Raw genomic sequence first — 22,915 nt, forward strand, 5'->3', positions numbered from 1 at the left:
TGACTGTGGTTTGACTGGAAAAAAAGTAGCAGTAAAGTGATCTTAATTTGCAAAGAGGTCAATGCAAGCATAAGGAAACATGTTTCTGTCAGCACAATTTTTCCCTAGTGTTAAAAAGCTTTAAAGGCTAAGTATTGATTTTAATGGAGTCAACAGGATCCAAGTCCATCTGCCAGAACACGGGTGGTGAATGAAAATCAGGAAGGACTGAAACAAAAGGTAACGTCCAGACTCTGGAGATCTGGGGTTTGGACCTGAAGTCATGTCTGGTCTGACCTCTAACAGCAATACTGATCATTCCAGTGTTAACAAGGTTCAGGAACAAGGAGGAGAAATCTTCTGGTGGTCATAAATGGCAATCCAGCTGTCTACCCCTACTTTTAATGAGTTCCTACATATGCTGCCTCAGAGCGTTATCTTCTGGAGCTTGGATGCTGTTTCCAACATACCACAAACAGATAGGGAAAGAGGGGATTAATTCCTGGTAAACAACCTCAGAGCATTTGTATGCATTCTTGTTAAGGGTAGGGCAGCATTGTATTGCCTTAGCTCAGTCATCTTTATCTGCAGTTGTCATATCCCAGGGGACAGTATCAACTACTGATCCCTCCTAGGACACACACATAGTTTTAAGACAGCTTTTGAGCAGAACTTTACTAGCAAACCCCAGCAACTCAGCTTTCTGTCTGTCCCACCTTACTGAAATTACACTAAGTGCTCTCTTATTTCTCACCATGCTCCACAGGGATCCTGAAGATTCAGGAAACACTTCTAATCCCTGCTGAGCTCCCTGGAAACAAGCACACTTTCTAAAAAGGCAGCTGATGTACTCTGTAAATACATTGCTTTAATTTTGAGTTATGTAATTAAAACCCAAAGAAACAGTGTGCCCAATCCTACAAAGGGTTAGCTCATTTCTTTGCAGGCCAAGTACAGCCTAACTGATCCTATCTACATCATGATAAAATAATACAATTCTAACATGATGGCAAAGAACCAAAACTGTGAAGATGACGCTCTAACATTCAGTTCATGGTGACTGGTCAGCATCTCCTCCATCAAGCCTACTCTACATTCCTGCCCGAGCGCAGGTAATAAATACACTATAACACTGACAACCTTGCTGGTAGGCAGAGAAGCTCAGTTCCTTTTAGACTGGGAGCAGCATCCCAGGGAAGAGTTTGCTAGACAAATACCCTTTATACACAGCCATGCCCAGTTTTCACTCGGTGAGAACACAAAATGAAATGTAAGCAGAGTTTTGACTGTGTGTCCTTGCCAGGTTTTACTCAGGTGTTATCCTAGACTGCAGATAAACAATCTGCTAGATGGTTGGCTTTTTTTCCCCAATTTTATTAATATACAATGCTGTAACAGAAGGTGTTAAAGGAACTTACCCTTTTCCTGTGGGGACTAATTTCTAGCTTCATCACTGCACATTTGTTTAAATTATTTAAGCGCCTGCAAAAGCAAAGGAAACCATATTAAGAGAACACTCCAGTGTTTTGACACAGGCTGCTCCTGCTCAACAGCTTTTGTGAAGGCTGTCTCCAAACTGCTTTGCATACAAAGAGCCACAAGCAGAGTTTCAATTAGAGCCCTAATTATACTTAACCATTAACTCATTACATTTGGCTGTATTCTAACTTCAGACTGAGCGAGGGATGGATGACTATTTGTCACAATTATCTGAATCAAAGTAAAGAGAAGTAAACAGAAACTTAGCCTAAGTTGAGAAGTGCATTATATTCAATGAATTGTAATAATTCCATTTTTTTAAATAGTAGGCATCTGAACCCTGAAACATTCGATCTCAACAGACTGAAAATAACGGAAAAGGCTTCTTATTTGTCCCTGCGTACACATGCTGTGTGAAAAAAGCATGCTGCTTTAAAATTGTACTTTGTAAGCTAAAACCTCCAAGAGGAAAGCTTATTTTCCACTTATTAAGTGTCTATTTTGTTTGTGAACAATTATTATTTTCAATACAGTCCTGGGACAAGACAAATCACCAGTTTAAAAAAAACCAAAAAACAAATCACAAAAAACCGAAACACAGACCTGATTTCTCCTTCCTAAAGAAAATTTCTTTTATACATAAAAACACTGTTTTGAAGGACTAAAATAATAATAATAATAATAATTAAAAAAAAACACTGCTGCAGCAACAATAGCTAACTAGTCTCCTTACGAAATGTGATAGCAGTCCGGATGCATACCTTGAAGTACAGTATGAATGCATACAAGCATCCCTCTATTCCCTGATGACCTAATGATCTGGTAGGTATCCCTAAACAACAAAATCTCCCTTCCCTCTCCCCTAGAAGCTCAGTGTGCAGGGCTGAGCACAACAGCTTAAAGCAGAGCAAGGCTTGGCACTGTTGAACACACAGCTCCACGGCAGTTCAGGCACAGCTAAGTACAGGCTGCTGTGGTCTCCTGCCCCTCTCCCAGCCCTCACCTCCCCAGCAGCTGCTCCAGGGACATGGTTCAGCTATGGTAAAGCATGGTTAGAGAAATGCTGGTGCTACGGCAAGGCAAAGGGCAGGAACAGGCTGAGCACCACACAGAAGGCAGAAAAGCTGAAGCAGCAGCTTCACGGAAGTGACAATTTAGTCCCTTGTGTTAATACTTCCACTCATAAGGCTGTACCATGGGTTGGATGAAGAGACTAGCCAAGCTGAAAACCAAACTTTCAATACTTTGTTGGGTTGAATTTACCACGGGTCAGTTCCCCGAGCTGCGTGAAGCGTAGTGTGTGAAGGGGGAGGCAGAGGAGTCGAGCCGCCCCCTTCCTTCAGCCGGACCGCAGCCCAGATTCCACAGGAGCAGAACTGAGCTTTAAAAAGCCTAATTGATTCTGAAGAAAGTTGCATAATTGTCACATAACTTTTCTGAGCAAAGTGTAAAGAGCCTGTATCAGCAGCACTGAAAAGCTAAAAAAGTAAAAAGAAAAAAACCCAAAACCTAAAAAAATAAAAAAAAGCTGATTTGTCCTGTTTCTTCAGATGAGTTTTTTCAGATTCATGAAACTTGTAACTTGAATCTAGAAAATGTGTGCACAGGAAGAATTACTAGTTTCTTCTCTTTCCCCTTGCCTTTTATGCACAGGATTAGTTGCAGATGCTATTTACACAGGGCTTGAACCTGAGGCCATCAAAGAAAATTGAAAAGCTCCTACTGGTGCTTTTGCTGCAGTCATAAAGTAAAAAAAAAAAAAAAAAAAAAAAAAAAAAAAGGCAGTTTGATCTATAATTAGACCCAGCCACAACACAGCAGAAAAGAAGAGAAACAGGAAGAATTGCCATGGGTCAAATAGTAGGGCAGTTGCAGGTTAGGAAAGTTATCCAGATCTCTTTATTTTCATTTTTGCCCTGACTTTAAAAGTCAGAAGTCACAGTTCTGCTGGCTGCAGCTGATGGGTACATGCAGAAGTCCAGTGAAGTTCAGAGGAATTGCATTTACAGTGTGGGTGAAGGTTGGATGTCCCATCTAAGCGCTACACAACAAAACTGGTATTTTGGTTTTTAAGAGGCCACACAGCAGCTGAAAGCCACCTCCCTCTCTCTGCTATAAAAACATTCTCCTCTCAAACCCCTGGACCTCAAGATCACAGAATATGAAACTGGTTTCAGTTCTATATTGTGTAATAATTTACAAATTTCACAGTGTTGCAACCTTTGACTTAGGCAGAGAGAAGTTATCACCAAATCCCTGTATCACGCTTTATCTAGCTCCAGCCTGTCTGACCACTAATAAAGATGATCTCCGATTTCACCAAGATTACATCTCCAGACTTTTCTCCTACTCAAATTAAAACCCTGAAATAGGTGGAAAAGGGTAGAGCAAAGACCTCTGTTTCCACAGAGTGTTTAAGAAGAAAAAAAATCCCCCGCCACACACCTCACAAAAATGAGTATGAAGGCAAGATAAGGTAACCCCCAATGAGCAAAGTTAAATGCAATAGCAGTGAGGCAAGTAAAGGCTCTGTTACACTTTTGACATGATTTCATCACAAAACCAGTTTCCCTTTTAAAACCTAAATGCTCTGCAGTAATTGCCTCAGGTCTGCAACTTTCATTATATACATCACACATCCTGCTTTAACTTCTGCTCGAGTTCAGCAGTGCTCAGTTCTTGGAGCTATAGGACACTGAAAACAGTACAATATGCAAAACTGCCTTCCAAACCCATTATTGAGACTGAAAAGCTAAGTTTACAAAGTTTAGGCTTTGCCAGGATGAGAGTTACCTATACAACTATCATTAATCTTCACATAGGCTTTGCAATACTTTATCAGCATAGAAGTACACATTCATTTTCTACAGATCTTCTCATCAAATCGATACGCTTGTTCGTGAACCGCAATTTTCTCTTCTGGCTCTGGACTTTCCCCTTTGGTAGTTCCATTCGCAGCTATAAATTCAATTCATCATTTCCCTACTGGCAGTCAGCAGGTCTGCCTCATTCTTTAGCTCCATCTTACTCTGCCCAAACCTGTCTCAGCGACACCTTCGTGAGGACAAGATGGGAGATGGAGGGACAGGGCAGGATTGCTGCAGACAGCAGTTACAGATGCCTTCACCGTCTGTCTATCTCAGTTACCATTTCGATAAATGCCTTTGAGTCAGCCCTCTCGTTATGCATCTTCACATCCAGATGGTATCTTACTCCTGCGGAGTGTTGTAGCTCCAAGATGTCACTTGCCCCTCACGTACTCCTGCCCAAGCTCTCATCCTCCTTCACCACAGCTCTGCAAAACTCTTCTGCCTGAGGGTGACCAGTGCAACAGGACCTGCCTCCCAGTCCCAGCCCCTGAGTTGAGACTAGCCTGTATCAACCCTGAGTGGCAATTACACTGGAAGCCCGAACCTGTTGCACTCAAAACACGAGGCATTAGAGCTTCCCTCCGAAATGAGCAAACGATGCATTTTTCCCATTCTTCTCCTCAGAAATGGACAAACCAGTTTAGCCTGAACTTCTTTTAAGAAAGGCAGCCTGAACAAGATACTCACTATCAAAAATTGCAGTGTGGACAGCTAATTTCACTTATAAATTAAAATATGTGCATATAATGTGAAGTCCTTGTTAATTTAGATACCAGCCAGTTTTCCATTGGCTATAACCTCACATAATTCATTCTGCTGACATTAACAGGAGAAAATTCTCACTCCATGCACCCAAGAAAAGTGGTAGCAATGCAGAATATTAGATTTATGCATTTTAAATGACAATTTTCAATCTGAGTAACTGTATGATCTAGCTTTAAATTTTGAGGTGCTTTCTTGATGGATTTAAATTCTTAAATCCCTTCTCATAGAGCAAATTCCAACTCCATTACACGTGTAATTAATTGACGATACAAGGGCTTTCTTGTCTCATTGAAGTCGACAGCCTCTGTGCTGGCTCTTGGGGTTTATCTGCACGTTCTGACCTGCAAAGGAGTCCAGCTCTCTACAAACCAAACGATACGAGCAGTGAATGCTGCTCATGTGAATCCATTGCAATCAATTTCTTGGATGAGAAGTCCTGATGGTAAAAGATTTAATAAACCTCTTGCGTATATAGTGTGGCAGTTTTCTAGTTATCCGTAAGGAGACTAAATGAGATTTCCATCATGGCTTGCTATGTATTCTGTACTTAGCAACAACCTTTAGGACAAGCATGTTTCAGTACTTAGTTTCACCAGCGCATGATGCTGCTATCCTCTGGAGATAAATAACCAGTCGTTAATCTACATAAAGTCTTATAAAACCAAGGCCAGCAGCGCTTTGCAGTCACTACATGAAGCATTCTAGAAAATTAGTCATCACTCATACATTTTTAACCTTGCATTTCATGATAAGATCACTAAATGACATTTCTTAACCCTCTATCTTCAGTGTTACCAAATGCCATATGCTATCTCTGTAATTCAAGTCTCAACCCACTTTTCACTTATTTTTCCAGGAAAACCTTAATGGAGTGACTATTGATACCTCTTCCGTTTAGAAAGGAATCTGGCAAAACATTGACTAATAAGCTGGTTTTACAGTTCCATTACTTTTCCTGCTTACATTAGTAAGATTATTAAACAATAATTTACAATACTCTTCAGATGTAAACTATCATTTAAAATGCTTCAAACTTGCAAAAATCCCTGTCACTGTGATTTCTACAGTCCTTTTTACAACAATTTCTTCACATGCAGTAATTAGAACAAGGTAATTAGAACTGCTGGCATAAAACAGTTGTTATGCAGAAAAGCAGGTTCCCAGCCCAGGAGACTTACTATTTTGTTACCGTGCTCTGCATATAGTGTTCATTTAGCTCTGTGCTGAAAATGCAAATAATTCAAAAACTATTCTGATTTTCCGTTAAGAAACAGTGATAGACTTATGGTTGTGAAACAGCTCTAAGTCTTTCACTGAGTAAACCCCTTTACTGTTTACACACTGACCATGGCATGAGTCAAAATAAACCCAGGCTTCAGGCAGAAATGTAGCATTCCAAACCATATGCCTTCTCCAAAGTTTTTTAATAAGTTTTACAGAATTAAACAATGAGATATAGGAAAAAAATCTAAAGGTAGAAATGTTGTGATAATATACTGCTTTTGTCTAACACAAACATTAAAGGGTCAAATTCAGACATCTGAGAAGATTAACTGAATTACTTCAGTTTTATTTTGAGGTGGGATCTGAATGCTTCTGGAGAAACTTTAGCTTCAGTTTTAAAGTTATCTTGTAAAAGATAACCCTGATATACAAGTCACAGGCTTCAGCATGACACAGTTCAGTCTTTAACATCTTTCTCTCAAGCTACAGTAAGACTGGTGGATTCTTACACATATTAAACAGAAAACAATTTGAAGATAAAAGTGAAGAAGTTATTTTACAATTAGCAGACTTCCTAGTTTCACAAAATATCTATATACTCATATAATTTTGGTTTGCTCCCCTTTATTAGAAGTCTTACAATATAAGCTTCCATTCTTAGGATAGAGATCTTTTTGCTGTCCTCTGTATTCAGAAAAAGTGCAACTGTTTTTATTGATCACACTAGCAGCACATCTCAAAGAGATATGGAAGGCATATTCTTACTTTCACCCGTGAGAAACAATCTGATACATTTTTTCCCCCATATAAATAAATAACACCAGTATTCTTGCAGGCAAGCACTAGGTCCAAAATATGCTGGCTTGACTGTATTTTGTTTTCCTGGCAAGGGAAGACCACGCTTCTGGGAACCAGCATTTATTCACATTGCTGTACTTTCTGTTCAATGACTTCACAAGTTCCAGAGCACAAAAATAAGCAGACCGATGCATCACATTTTAGTATCGATGGAATAGGTGCCCTACACTTGAGAAGGGCACATCCTGAGTGTGAACTTAACATTAATGAGATTTTTCCCCTCCTCATGACTGGACAACAAATCTGTTTTCTTAGTTTGAGAATCTTGTAAATATTTCTGAAGAACTTTAAATTCCAGTCCCTCTCTTTCCCTTCCAAGTATGGCAGTGATGGTATGAGAGCACTATAAACTTAAAGCCTTTCTTAAAAAGGTTTTGTAATTCATTACAATTACTGACGTTTAGAGTAGCAGACATTGTGCATGCAATATCCAAAAGCATTCATTTTGCAGACAATTTGGAAAGAAGCCATACTGATGGACAGAGGCAGAAAACTGCACTTATTTCTAGGTAATAGGAGACATGAAAAGACTTTTTTTTTTTTTTTTGCCATTTAAGATTGTGGACTCATGCTAGAGTAGGCAACTGATGGATGGGTAAGTGTCAGATGGGGCCACTACAATTGCTTTTATGATGAAATTGGTAATGCTGAGGCTGTAGTTCTGTAAAAACATGCTGCCACACACCAGTATGACTTGCTCCCTCTTTTTCTCTACCCATCCCTTCTCCTGCCCGTGCAGCTGGCTGTGGGGTCCTGCTCCATCCTCTATACCCCCTCTGAACTTCATTATGCCTTTCCATGGGCTGATGTAATTTACTAAACCAGCACAGGAGTATCCAGACTCTTTGCGGGGTGAGTGAGTTGAACCGGTTTGTGGAAGGAGCCCATAAACAACCAAGATAAGTAATGGGAGCACGTGGCTGAGGGCAGGCTGATTTTTGCAGTGGTGATAAACTCTTAGCGTCACTCACATTACCCCTTTCAGCCATACCCACATTCACCTTGCCGATCACAGCGCACACAGGGTGATGCACTGAGGTAAGCATGACTGTTTGCATACATAGCTTCTTTTGTTTGCAGACAAAGCTGCTCACCAATGTAAGAAAGGACAGTAACAGAATGCAGCAGCTAATACTGCTCCCAAACCCCAACTCCTGTGTGGAAATTGATGCTACAGTTGTATGTGCAGATGGCTGTAGTCAGCACAGTTCTGCTTTCACAGTGTAACTGATTTGGAAATAAGTAACGAAAGCTAATTAAGAATAATGATAAAAAACATGCCTATGAAATACCTGTCACAAAGACTCCTGCCACTTTCCTCCCAAATTTGTTTTAAATAAGATCCCCCAAAATTACTTAGCCCAATATATTATTCTATTGTTAAACCATATAATATTCTATATTAAACCATATACTAATAGTGGATAAAAAAAACCCAAAACCTCAAGCAAACGGTTATAAAGGTATGATTTATGTTATATACTAATTCAATTGAGGTTACGATTTCCCCAGGTTATGCTTTCCATTACACAGGAAGGGTTTTGTTTCAAAATGCAATGTGATTTTTTTTCACCTACCTGCATAACGCTTCAATAGCATCTCTGTCCAGAAAGTCATGCTCTCGCTTGACTAGAGCGATGTCAATTGGAAAAAGGAGATCTGCATGAAAAGAGACAGATGGAATAAAAATGACTCTTATTCCCAGTGCTGAGTTATTTCAGAACAACCAGCTGCCTCCAGTTGAGCTCACCAAGATGCTAGTGACTGGCATTTCTCGGGTAAACACATGCTATCACCTCAAATGCCAGAGGTGCTTCCTTTTCATGTACAAATTTTTGACATGCAGCTTTGATAATGGAAGTTCATATACAAAATGGAGGAAAAAAGTGTAAAGCACAGATAAAACAACATGAGAGGGAAAGAGGCAAATGTGAGCTCCCTATTCAACATCGGAAGTGTAAACTGACTCTGGCTAGCTTTATTTAAAATAAATATACAATCTCCATCAAAGCACTAATATCTCACATTGAAGAAAAAAGGTCAGAAAGCCCCAGATCTCTGGGAAAGAATGAAAAACTGAACCTCCTTGGCTGTTAATCAAGCTATTTAAAAGTTTGACCAAACATTCATGAGATATTGACTGAAATGAAAGCAAGCCAAGCTGTGTGGAGCCCTTACTGCCTCCTTTCCTTAGGAGATTGTTTAGGTAAACAACTGGGAGAGTGAGGGGGAGGAAACAATGTTGGCAGAGAGCTGAAAATTTACTACAGCTCTGAAGCAGCAATCACATATATATATTATTTACTGTCCTCCACAGATTCCTGACTGTCATACAGGTCCTGATCTGGCATTCCTTGCACAGCCAGAACTCCCACCAAAGCCACTGGGTGTTCAGGGCACACAGCAATACAAGGACAAACTACGCATATACTGCTGCAGTTACATACAACTCTCCCGGTCCAAGGGATTGTCTGTAAATCTTTTAATTTCCAGAGACTGAGAAAGAATGAGCTGAAATGATGAAAAGGACTGGTGTTAATTTGTGGAAAGGTAGTTAATATTCTATACCAATAGATAACCTCTCAAATGAACTGTTTGTCCTGATGTTGCCTCGGGAAATCACGACATATTCTGCAAAATGTAAGAAATTCTGTCTTTTCTACAGAAAACTGCAATTTTAGCAAAGGAACTGACTTCTAGCAAAGCAACTGACTTTAGCAAAGGAGCTCACTGATCAATCTGCATTTTAAAAGTGTACTATGTGGGACTACTCCACATAGGTGACTTCTCAGAACTCTTGCACTACACTAATTTCATTCATAGGTTTCCCCTTCATTATTTTAAGTCCAAGGTGCAAGTAAAGAGGATGAGCACATTCAACTGGTATTTTACACCAATGCTGATACAAGTTTTTCAACTGAGAAAGTTAGTACCTTAGGATGCCCACAAGAAAACATATGGGAGAACTTAAGTGAGAGAGGTGACTTGGAAGAAGTTGATAGTCTGCACAAGTCCATATTTTTTTTTTAATGCTTAATTTATGCTGCTGCTGTTTTTGTTGTTGTTCCTACTGCCAGGGGGACTTGCAAAGGACAGTGGTATATTGTTTTCATATAAAGGCAGCTGTCTTTTCAATGGGTTATGGCTGGCCTTGCTCTTGCCTCTTGCTCTCACCTCTGCGGTCCTTCTGATGTCAGGCAGGACATGGTCCTACGTTACAAACTTTATATTTAGAGTCCCTAGGCAGGGCAATGGTAACCATAAGTAGGACACATTTTCTGAATGTAAGTAATTTTTTAGGGGATTTACAGCTCAGAATAACATGAAACCCACAAGACCACATACTCAGCTGAGTCTTGTACCCAGTTTTAACAAAGGCTGGAAGTACCGTCCCAGCTCTGCATGAATCTTGGCATCTCCATTCGCACACACATAAAAAAAAAAAACCACCCAAAAAAGAAAAAAATGAAAAGAAATAATAAAAGGAAATTTAATTTCTTAACAGGCGAAAAAAAGTTTTGCCAAGTGCTGCTTTTCAAAGTGCTATTATCATCTCATATTGCCAATGCAGCTGCAAATCAAAGCTCAACAAGATCATTTTTCAAGAAGGTCAGCCCAGCATTTGCTGTAATTTCCAACAGTTATTCACTGTAGATAATGGACTTTCTATGCTCATTCTTACAAGCAGCAGCTGGAGTTTGTTTAATAAAAAAGAAGAGGCAGATAAGAGTACATAATTTCACTACAGTGCAAGTAATTTTAAATGGTGGTGGGAAATTCTGAGCAATAATATACATGTCGCACTTCAAAGCAAACTGTAAGAACTGTATGCCAAAACAGCTAGTTCGTAGTAGGTTAGATAGTAAATGAAGAAAACAGTTGTAACTGACCAAAATTTTTGTAAAAGCGGACACACAAAGAGAATCCATCCCACAGAAGGATGCGTGAGTGCAGGAGGCAGCAGTCTCTTTGAGGAGCTGCTGCACATCTGCACAACAGCTTGTTATATTCTTTCCCTACATAGTGAACCTGTGTCTAACAACAAAACAAACTGTTCTGAAAAAACACACAGGACATCGGAATCACGAGGTGTACAGACGCATCCATGCATATGCAAAATTTCCTACCTCTGCTCCATTAGCAGAGCTGGCCAGTGGAGCTGGCCACAGCTGCTGTGTTTCTCTAAGACTCATAGCAGTGGATGACTACTTTCATGAAAATACGGTTCATTTGTGCGTTAACTACAAGGAATGTGCCATCATGCTAACGTAACGTTTGTGCTATGAGGACATCTGGAAAATTCAGACTGAAACAGAGACCTGCAACAAGTTCAAAACTCCAAGAGCGCTTCAGAGTCTCAGTGGGTTTGGTACATCTATGCATGTGGTGGGTAGCCCAGTTCCTGAAAGTCATCTTATGTGCTGGCACTTCAGTTGTGCCCCTGAACCTCATTTATTGGTGAATATTACATCTTACTGTCCAAAAATTGCCAGGGGATGATTGATTTGCAAGCTCAGGTGCCTACCTTCATACAGCTGTGCATACTGTGGGAATCCAGCAGCCCGCAGCCAGTCACAAGCTTCCTTGGCCTCGATTTCTGGAAAAGGACAGAAACAAGACACCCTCCAATTAGTGATTTGCAAAGCAAAAACTTCCTCTCCACTTCTACAATTCTTGTTACAAAATAAGCACGAAGATATTCAGCAACTTTGAACTGAGACACAGGTTTGCTTAGCCCAGTTTCCTTTTCTTCTTGTGATCAAACATGCCTTATTCTGGAATGTCACTAGCATTCACCCATGATTTATCAACAGCTCATCATTTTAATAGTTAGAGAAGCAGGCATAGATAAAAACTGGAGGAGTTATGGATTATTCCATACAGGTTTTGTTAACACTAGAGAAACCAGCATCGCAATCAACATGAGCAGCATGTTCAACAAATCTTTTGGCACAACTATTTTGTCTTGACAGAAATTCCTAGTAAAGCTTGTAATACTGTTGCGCACTTTTAACATCCTGTAGATAGTACTGACAGACTCAAGCCCAAGAACAACCGACACTGTATTGCAGCTCACTCAAGAGCATATTTACTACCCCAGAAGAAGCAAGTTTCACTGGAGGTCTTCACTGCATTTATGAGTTACTTGGTATATTACAGGAAATACAGCTAACTTTCCCTCAGACTGCCCAAAACAACATGCTGCAAAATGAAATTATTCACATACACATACACGACACCAAAAGCAAACATTCTGAATATAACATGTGTTATATTAGTCTGTGAATAAATTGTACATGAATTCATTTGTTACCTAATACAAGCAGAAATAAAGAATATGTTGTCTTACTAGCTCAAAATAGGAAAATATAAAAGGTATTTAGAGTATTTTTCAAGCGTTCAGTAAACAGACTGGGTTGACTTTGTTCTTCTAAAAATTCAAGAAAGTGCTAGTGGGAAATAACTCCATGCTTAGAACTGATCAGACAGACAGTGAGCAATCAGAAACTCTTAACGACTTCATCTGACTTTGATTATATTCACTGTTCTTGATGGACCAGAAAGAAAAGCTTCATTATGTACGACTCAGCAGACAATTTTGCCACCTACTTGGGAGAGGATACTATAGCTACCTGCTGCAGAAACCATGTGCGAAAGGACTTGTGCAGAACTGCTCAGAATACAAGCTACTGCATATAGGGCAGCGAAGAGCCAAACATAACAGATTTTGGCACGTTATGAAATGTTCCTAGTGAGATACAGGTACACAATTAAAATCAGATTAAATGGCAGGCACCTCTCAAGAGTTTCCAAAATGACAGCGATCCCTCTCTGATTTTCCAAAATGCTACAACAGGGTTAAAATATTTGTGCTTTGCCAGACTACTTTGCTAAGATAGGTACCCAAACCAAGGGGTTAAGGTGAGCCAAAGCACAACATTCCAGATAAATAAACAGCTAAAAATCCACTCTCACTGAAGTCAGGACAAGCAGGCATTTGTGTAACTTGTGTTTGCTTCACCTTTAGGTTATGGGACCACATGAGAACAAGCACGTACAGACATATTGACTTAGCTACTCATTAAGAAAAAGCATTCTTCAATTCTAATTGCAAGCAATTGTAAAGTTTTGCTTAAAGTAGCATTTTAATTGCAGTATCCTAAGGAAATAGATGGGAAAGCTAATAAAGAAGGAAAAAAGAAAAAAAAATCTAAAATACATTTAAAACTTGTACTGCTAAAGCAAGAACAAACAACAGGACTTTACTATCTCAGAAGCAATGAAAATACTAAAGCAAAAAACCCCTGCAATTAACTTTTAAGAGTACTTAAAATAAAATGCGCTATCTTATAGGTCACACCATGCAGAAGTCTCTGGATAGAACGAGACTTGTACTTGATGTAAAACTGGAAAAAAAAATTATGCCAAATAACCACTATTTACATAAAAATGCAGGTAGATACCTGTAGTGCAACTGGAAAAAAAAGTGTCAAATTCCTTACTGCTACAGTGGCTCTTCAATGTGTTTAAATATTTGTTCACAGGTCCTCCTCTGCTGAGCACCCCAGGTGTACGACCTGGGAAATATTTCTAGAGCTAGAAAATTGCCAATATGCATTTATCAGACCTTTTTTTTTTTAAGCTTCTCTGTAGAAGCTTTGCATATCTTTTCTGCAAATATATATGCAAGTTATGTGGAAGTCATATTTTGAGAGCACCCAGGTGTCAGGTGCCTTTGGGATTTTCAGAGCATATTTGCTTTCAAAATACCTTTGAGAATCCCCTAAGAAGTCTACCTAGGCAATGAAACACCTGAGTTATTCCTAGTTGGCCACAAGAAACACAAAGAATAATAAAACACCAGTGCACCTGTTCACCGATTAGCTCTAGGCAAATGCTTGGGGCTGGTACAGGACAGCAGCAAGGGGTTAAAAGCAGTATTTGCCCCATTTCCATCTCCAACATTTAGGGAAAGCCAGGGCCCCAGCCTCTGGCTCCTGCTGCAAGTCTTGGAAGGGCAAAGGGGTTTGGAGAGCTGTCTTGAAGAAGGGGCCAGGTAGTCCCTGGCAGCCAGAGTGCTCTCTGTCTTACCTCCATCCACACAAAAGCATGGGCCAGGGCGGGATGTGGCTGGGGTAGGGGTGACAGAGCGGAGGGAGGACCTAAAAACAGCTCCTTTTGCTAACTCCAGCTGGCCAAACCCAGGGTTGCTGCTAGAGTGTGCCGATGCGCTGTGACAAGATGAATGGAAAGGTCATTTCCATCCCAGCTTCCCTGTCTCAGCCCTGCTGGTTACTGAGAAGGCACACCATGAACAAAACTGTGTATGCATGTGAAATTCAGGCAGATCAAAATATAGCCAGAGGGAGAATCCAGCCCAGGATGCACTGAATAGGCTGCGCAGAAAGCCAAGTATAAGGTTCCTAACATAAGAGATACAAACTTAAACAGATGAAAGCTTGTACAGGTAAAACGTCCATTACCACAACATAACTGGAATCTCTCTGAGAATAAAATACATTCGTTAAACCTGAAGTTTTGGCCAAATCATTTAAACTACGCTAGAGGAGAAAGCCCATAACCCACACTATCCAAATACCAGCCTTTCTTCCAGCTCAGCAGCATCAGTCATGGGACTCTTGGTTTGTTAGCTGCCACAGTTTCATATCCAGGTGGACATGGAAATACATGTAAGGTCTCGTCATCTGGATCAATGGCAAACAGGACAACAAGGGACAAAAGAGGGAAGAACAGAGCTTCCAAAATCAGTTTTTTCCACTACTTCTAAAACGTTTTACAAGGGACAGGGTACCCAGAAACCTTAATTCCATCTCCCAGGGGACCTACGTTACAGATCATTACCAGAATTTCGAACTCTACTGAGCACAGCATCTGCTTGGCTAGGGCCAGCTGAGAGTGACAGGGAGGAAAGTGAGCTTGCAGAGGAACTCTACACTGCTTGCCAACACATTTTAGGGAAGCCCTACTTCAGCCCCAATTAATTTACCATGATAGGCAAAGCAATTTCCCACCACGAGCATCTTCACAATAAAGACCTGGCAGATGAGCTGATACAAGTTGCTGAGGGCAAGGGACTGTTCTCACCCCCTCCTCCCTACTCCATCCCTGTGGTGCCACTTCCTTTCTGAATCAAACATCCTTGCCAGTTAAAACCTTTACAATAAACTACAATTCAGTATACATTCCAGGCAAGAAATGTATGTGCAGCGTTTCAGACGTGCATCCTGTGCCCTCCCCCAGCAGCAGGAGGTTCTTGTGCAAAAGAAAGAACCACTGGCAAGAAAGAAATCATGTTATTATTTCTAAATGTCCTGATACAGAAGAAAATCTCTTAGAAAGTAGAACAAAACAAACCAAACCCCAAAACAACAACAACAACAACAAAACCCACCAAAAAGGAGTACAATGAAGTCTTTATTCTTGGTGTTGAGTAAGCAAACAGCAGGCAAATGTGTTAAAGAGGAAACAGGAAATTTTTATTGGAAACAGCTTTATTTGTTAGTCCATTTCACAAGGCAGGCCTCCATGCTCAAATCAAGGCTAGGAGTGCCTTTTGTGTTCGGTTGGGAACCATTAGTCCTTATTTACTCACTTCCTGGGGGGTTAGGAGGACCCAATGCTTCCCCAAACTGGTAAGTGAAAATGGAAACTTCTAACTTCCTTTTTGTTCAACCCTGGTTAATCTTGGTTCCTGGCCCTGCAAGTTTAAAACTTCATACCAAAAATATCTCAGTTCACACTTTGATACTGACGCTGCAGAAGGAAGGACTCGTAAGTTGTCTATAGTCTTTTGTTGGATGATACCTTCCTTCCTACAGAAAAGAAAAACCACACAGTGTGATGCTCCAATAATGTCCTTTCAGAAAAAAAACAAACAAGCAAACAAAAAACCATAGCAGTCTAGCTAGCTAGGAGTGGCAAGATCATTTGCTTTCATTCGTGCTTTCTTTTTGCTTTTGTGAAATAAGACACAACTTAACCACCAGCTCTTTCAGGGTCTTAAGGACAAGGTGCAAGGCAGATGTATCTTTCTACAGTCATGCACTCACTCCATTCTCACCTAAGTGTTAAACATTGTATGAACAGTTCTTCCAAGCAGATGGTTTCCTCTTGCCTCAACTCAAGCACCTTTATAGCCATATTAGCACCTCCACACGTCAGTTCTACACATCTCACCTTTTGGCTCTGAGCAGACTGTAAAAATATGCAGCATGACTGGTCAAATCAATGCTGTTAAAATAAAGTTTCAGCAAAAATGGAATTAATTGCTGAAGGTTCACTTCAATGCCATACCTAACAACTGGTTTGTTTAGGGTTCTTTTTGGTCTCAGTTTTTTACTGGATCACTCGAGTTGAAAATCACTATTTGACTTTTTCAGAAAAGAAAAAAAAATGTAAAAATTGAATAAAGAATCATCTTCCTGGATTAGCTTGCAGGAAAGTCTTTCCCATGCAGTCCAGAGAATATGATTTCTCACCATAAATGCTAGAGATGAACCCGCTTGCTCCTTACTCTAATGCATAAAACCTCATAAACTCCCCATTTTCTAAGGCACAGATGGAGCACAAAGAGGATTCTTTCCCATCCAGGACTGACGCTCGACTTTAAAGACTACAGTAGGGTTTGCATGCTCAGAAGCTCATCCTCTTTTTCTGTCTGTATCAGACATTACCTGTTCCTATGTATCATGTCCCTCTAAAATTTCTGGTTCTTTGCAAAATTTGTGTTCAACTCTAAAACACCGTCCTGAGCTATTAAGCTCATATTTTTTAAGACCAGCTGCGGTATATATGGGAAATATTCTTCTCCAGATAGAATTCCACTGCCCAAGTACAAGCAATCGTTTTTCCAAGTGTTGGAATTAACATCCCTGGCATGTGAACTGTGCTCCCAAAACTAGACTTGATCACACTACCCAACGACTCAGTCTATAGATACATGAACACGGATGTGAAATCTGAGACCAACCGGGAAAAATCCGCACTATGACAGCTGTCTACAAATGAGCAGGCCAGACACTGAAAATGATAAATCAGTCCTGTGTAATGTCATATGCCTGCAGCCCTTTAAAGCTGGGACAGTACGACTTCCTAAGCGTTAGCCTGATACGTGTCCATGGCCTCAGATGGTTTTCACTTTGAAGATACCTGACTGTAACTTAAATATAATTAAATTCTTTTTTGTAAGTCTGTTTTATCTCAAACCTATGTAGTTAAATATTTCTTAGGCAGTGTCGTTAACATAGTGCTCCACGCCCTTCAAGAAAGCAGCACGTAGCAAGGACTAAAGAAAGCAAAAATGCAATTAATGAAGGATAGCATTTTATAAGGATAATGCCCTCAAACTTGGTAATTTTGTCAATAAACGCTCAGCCACTAAAAGCTTGGGAATTCTGGAAATCCCATTAAAAGCTCTTGCCAAATTTCTAACAGGTTTGGAATCTCTTCTTATTCTAAGATAACCATCTAATCTTATAAAACCATGCTAAAATATTAGCCTGACACATTGAGCCCATGAAGGATTCACTTCTGGAAGAACCAGTGGGTCTGAGAGAACAACAAGCATGGCTTCTGAACTCATGACAAGCTTGCAGGTTTTGAAGGGAAAGCTAACAATCTTCCAAAAAGGGTCCCTTTTTCTCCTTTCAAGTGCAACTTCCATTTTGCAATACCAGCTGCCTTTTTTGATATGCTCTTGCATTTCACTTTGCTTCAACTCACCTCCCATAGTCAAATGATACACACTGTGATCTCCACTTAATGCTGCCAGCCTCAATACTCAAGTCAAGCTGATATGGATGCATGCACACTTTTAAGAAAATATTTCTTACCAAAAACCTTCTGGAGGGGGGGAAACAACACAAGTTCTTGAAAGAAAACCTATATGACACCAAATATATATACTGCCTTCTAGTCATTAAAAACCTAGAAAGAGGTGGTGAAACATTTCTCAACTATATGATGACGACTGAAGAAACACCCTCCTTGTGTCCCTGCTTGTTTTGGGTTAAACATGGTACTGTTTTTTTCAAGTTAGGGAGCCTTGCAGCAAGACAGTAACTATGCTGCTGATGTTATGTATAAACCACAGGACAGTGGGAGAAGAAACAGAGTATGTTTGGAATTTGTGTGGGAACAGATGAAGAAGTAGTAAGGAAACAGATGTTTAAGATCATATATTGCTATTTTCTCTCTCTCTCAAAAAAAAAAATAATCAGGAAGCTTGAACACTGTTTTTTTGTCAGCAGAGCTTTTGGAAACAGCAAATGGCTTACTTCCACTGATGGGTTTTAAGTTTGTTTATTCCCTTAATGATGAAAGATAAATAGGTAAAATATACGTGACTCATTTCCAAAGTATCTGCATAGGTGTACATTGGCTGTATGTAATTTCCCTCCCTACCAACTGTACCAGGTTACAAAATACAGTACTTTTAATTGCTCACCAATCCTCTTGGCTAGCACAGAAACACAATACTGCTTTTGTGAACCAAAATCTAATCAACTTGAATCTCCTTTTCATAGTCTTTGGCATATCAAAATCACTTGAAAAGTTTTTCAGCTCAAACCTTTAACAAGAGAAACGGCATTTGTTGAAAATAGTTAAAATGTTTAGGGGTTGAGCCAAAACTTGCTGATCAATGGGAGTCTCCAGGAATTTCAGAGGAATTAAGTTCTTCCCAACATGGAACCATGGGTCTCTAAAACCCAACAATACTCTTTTTCAGGAATAAAGGGGATCAGTTTCACAGTTCTCTTCGTTATTTTTTTTTTTAATTTTTTTTTTTTACATGAGACTTCTGCTTTCTCTAAGTCTACTTACTACTGTAAGCCCCATCCCAAGCATGAGGCGCAGTCCAGATTCTCATCAAAGCAACAAAAAAGCACACTGCCTGATGGCAGGAGGACAGAGAGGGCACAAATAACACTCCCAGAGCATGCCCTGGCTGGAAAGAGGTCCTTCCCTCTCTCAGGAGGACCTGGAGCAACGCTTGTGCTCTGAAAAGCATGAAATCAGCACCATTTCAGGATTTAATACAGGGGTACTAGAATAAAGGGTATTGCCCATGTCTCTGTCAAGCACCTTCCCTACACACTCTGTAACAGACCGCAATTACCGCTTATTTTCACACAATTAAATATGCTTCTAGCTGCCTAAAGTTAGCTGTATTACTTGCCTATTTGCTGAAGACTTTGAGAAAGCATGTTCTAACACACAAAAGAACTACCACAACTCCTGGACTACACTGTAAACCAGGATCATAATTTACTTCTAAATGTTTTTTTGCATTTTGAGCATATACAGGAAGATTAGGAAAGAAATTTAAAAACCAAACAAATTAAGTTAAAAACCAACTTTGTTTAAACAGAAAACTAAAGCTTCATGTGGCAGTTTTCCTGCCAAAGAACAATTCTTTTTAGATTAAAGATGGGTCTTCTCCCATTCGTTTTTAAGAAGGTTCACAGATGAAGAGGACAAGATGTCAAGTGACTTTAAAAAAACTTAAGAAATAATTGGGCACGTGGGTTATTTATCTGGCCTGATTAACACAGGGTGGTCTTGGAGGAGGATTATTTGATGCAGAGAAAGCAGTTAGTCAAATCCTCTGAAGGAGGTCATGTTGACAGATTCCAGAGTGAGAAACGAATCCTCCTCCAAAGACTGGGAAACAGAAGATGGCTTTAACCTTCTCTTCTCTCAGAAATGACTTGGTTGGAATGACCTTTGAGAACATACTGAAGGACAAACATTAACCATTGCTACTCCCAAGCCCAGCATTAATATCCTCCCATTGCAACCTGCCTGCAAGCTAATAAACTTGCAGAATATAAAGTGAGTAGGTCCAGTATGATAGATACTTCCTCAAAATGCCCGAAGCCTTGGTTACATGTTCAGATCTAGGAAATAACAAAGGTATCAGAGCTGTTCTGAGATGTCTCAATGGTTCATACAGAAGAAAGCATATCTTATGCAGACAGTTAACTTCTTCTAGCTTGTTAAGCCTCAACCTCAAAACCACCCACACACACAGGAAGAACTGTACAGAAGAAAGACTACCTTTGCATCATAACCATTTACTGCTTACCTCACTGATGACCCAGCCCCCAAATTGCACACTGTAGGGATAATACACCACTAGAGACAAAATACCAGTGGCAGGGGAATAGCCCAGCATAAAGCTGGTAGTGTCCCAGCTGAATGCCTTTCCCTAAATCAGAATTAAAGATGCAGACCTGGATTTTCCCAAAGCAAATACTACTGTGAACTTTCTATTTCCAGATTATTACTGACAGTTACAGTATTCTGTTGGCGATACTGCACACTTGAAAATGCTTTTCTCAGTACTTGATCTAATAGTCACACCTTGAGAGAAGAGTCTAGATACAGCAGAGTCATGGTAGCACTGCAGAGCAAAGCAGGGAAACAATGTATGGAACGAAGAAGGGACATTAAAACAGATCATGAAGCTTTACACTGGAAAGTTTCTTGTATCTTATAACACGCTGAGGAAATCTGTCCTCAGAGACACATATGGAGAGCAGAGGGAAGGGTGGCCAGCAGAGCTTCCAGTTTTGGGGGTCCACGGGGTCACAGAAAGAACATCCCCAAAATGCAAGAAGGCAGAGGCGTACATTTTTTCTTAATCTGAATCTTCACTAAATGACAAGAATAGGTCTGGGAAGGTCACACTGTCCACCACTGGCTTCAGCAAACATCTTTCATGCTTCTCCTCAGGAAGCATTCTTAGCACAGACCGAGATGAGCGTTTGAATAGAGGGATTTAGACAAATACGAAATGAATATATTTAAAACTAAGTCGAAGGAATTCTGCACCATTTAAACTTTAAAAGATGTCCCCGCCAGAAATAAGTGAGCCATCATATTCTGTCTTCATTAGAAGAGAGACCAGGTAATTTCTTTTTCTTGATCCAGTCCCATCTAGCAGTCATTCCCAAGGGAAACAAATGCTAGACAATATTTGCTAATGAAACCCAGTGAATTAAAGCTGGCTGCTTAAGTCATTCTTGACTTTATTTTACTTCTACCAGCTACGTCAATGTCATACTGTACTAACAGACCTACTGATTTCAAAGCTACGCTGTGGGGGATAGGGTAGTACTCAGTGCCAGCAAGTGTGGCACAGTAAGTGTCCAGTGAAAAGAGCCAGAAAGCTCCAATCACAGCCCAATCCTGTGCCCCTTTCCATGAGACCTGCTCACCATTGCTGGAAGACAGGCTTTGTTTTTTCCTTGAAAAAGGAGAAGGGGGAAAATAGAAGCAAAAATAAAAAGACAAAAAAAAGAAAAAACTTGGAAAAAAACTTTGGAAATAAAACCCCATGCAAAACAGTCTTGATACCCTGCACCAGTCAGAATTAGATAGCATAGGTACAGGCAAGAAATAGGCCTGGAATTGCTGAAATTATCAAAATTACTGGATATCTACACTCACTCACTCCATCACCAAAGAGGATGCAGTGTTTTGTAATTCATTCACCCTGAACACACCGAGGATCAGACCATAAGCAGAACAATATAAAACCCAATTAAAATAGGTAAATTATATAGAGACATTCTCTCTTTACCTAGTGGAGATCAAACCAGCAAGTTTTCTGTGAACTGCAGATAATTTCATTGCTATATTTCTATAATATGCACTAGAAGGAAGGGGAAACATCTGAAGTTATTTTTATTTCCCCGAAGTCTTCTGGCTATACTGTATGAATGCTGGGGTGGGTCTGGCATTGTCTGAAATGTGTCAGGGTCCTTTTGCATAGCCTCATTTCCTTCTTCCTGTTGCTAGGATGGATAGTTAAGCATGAAAAGCACTTGTTTACAGTACAGGACCATCCTGTTAAGCACATGAGTTCTCCTCCTCCATCTCCTTTTAACCAGTCAAGGGTGCAGTTGTGTTTATGCTGAAGCCAACAGCACAACTCCAATCAGAGGTAAATAAGAAGAGGAGCTCTCAAGAAGTCCAAACATGTGTGGTACTCTGACCAGAAAAAACTTTTATCGTGCAAAATTAATCTCTAGATATTTGCAGAAGTCATAAATCCATATGCCTCAAACAAAGCCTTGCCTAGAATGAAATTAATTAGAAGAAAAGTAAAACTAAGTCACCTCTCATCCCCTTATTCTAGGAATCCTAATATAAACATTTTAGATTAATGTATGAGGACAACTCCTGTACCTTCTTCCTGCCCCTGCCAGAGGCAAAATACACAAGGTACTTGTAAGCTTCCAGGACAAGCAGCAGTCTTCTTCTCTGGCCTGGCAAGGGCAGCTGCAGAACTAGCTGGAAAGACCCTGACTCAAGAATTAAAAGTCATAGACTGGATCCATGCAACTGAGATTCAAAACTCAAATAAAAACATGAGAAGATACATTGTTGCTTTTAACTACCACTTAGAAATGAAACTTAACAATAGCTCCACGTGTTTAAAACAATGCCTCCGCACTTCCTTTTGGTAAAAAAAAAAATAAATCTATTAACAAACCAAGTTATTTTAAAAAAAGATAAAGAGATCAGGAAGTCCCAGAGGTTACAAAAGTTAACTCCAAATGCTTTGATTTCTATGAACTCACAGATTAAAGGAATCTTCACAAAACAGTAACTACATCTTCTTTTTGCATATACTACATTCCATAATCAAAGAATCTCAGTCCTAATCAGGATCCCACAGGCAAACTGAAGTAGTAACCCACAACCATTTG

The 22,915-nt window shown here is 40.0% G+C and overlaps 1 protein-coding gene across 3 annotated transcripts in view; it reads right to left on the reverse strand.

Moving 5' to 3' along the window:
- DLC1 (DLC1 Rho GTPase activating protein) overlaps positions 1-22,915 on the reverse strand; it is a 230,857-nt gene that overhangs the window by 14,692 nt on the left and 193,250 nt on the right. For all 3 annotated transcript variants that reach the window (XM_040596312.1, XM_040596322.1, XM_040596330.1), the window contains 3 exons: positions 11,701-11,772; positions 8,753-8,834; positions 1,398-1,461 (listed from right to left, as the gene is read on the reverse strand). In XM_040596312.1, coding sequence (XP_040452246.1) covers positions 1,398-1,461; positions 8,753-8,834; positions 11,701-11,772 — 218 coding nt within the window. The remainder of the gene's footprint in view (positions 1-1,397; positions 1,462-8,752; positions 8,835-11,700; positions 11,773-22,915) is intronic.

The sequence above is a fragment of the Falco naumanni genome, chromosome 1, assembly GCF_017639655.2.
Source record: "Falco naumanni isolate bFalNau1 chromosome 1, bFalNau1.pat, whole genome shotgun sequence".
NCBI classification, from domain to species: Eukaryota; Metazoa; Chordata; class Aves; order Falconiformes; family Falconidae; genus Falco; species Falco naumanni.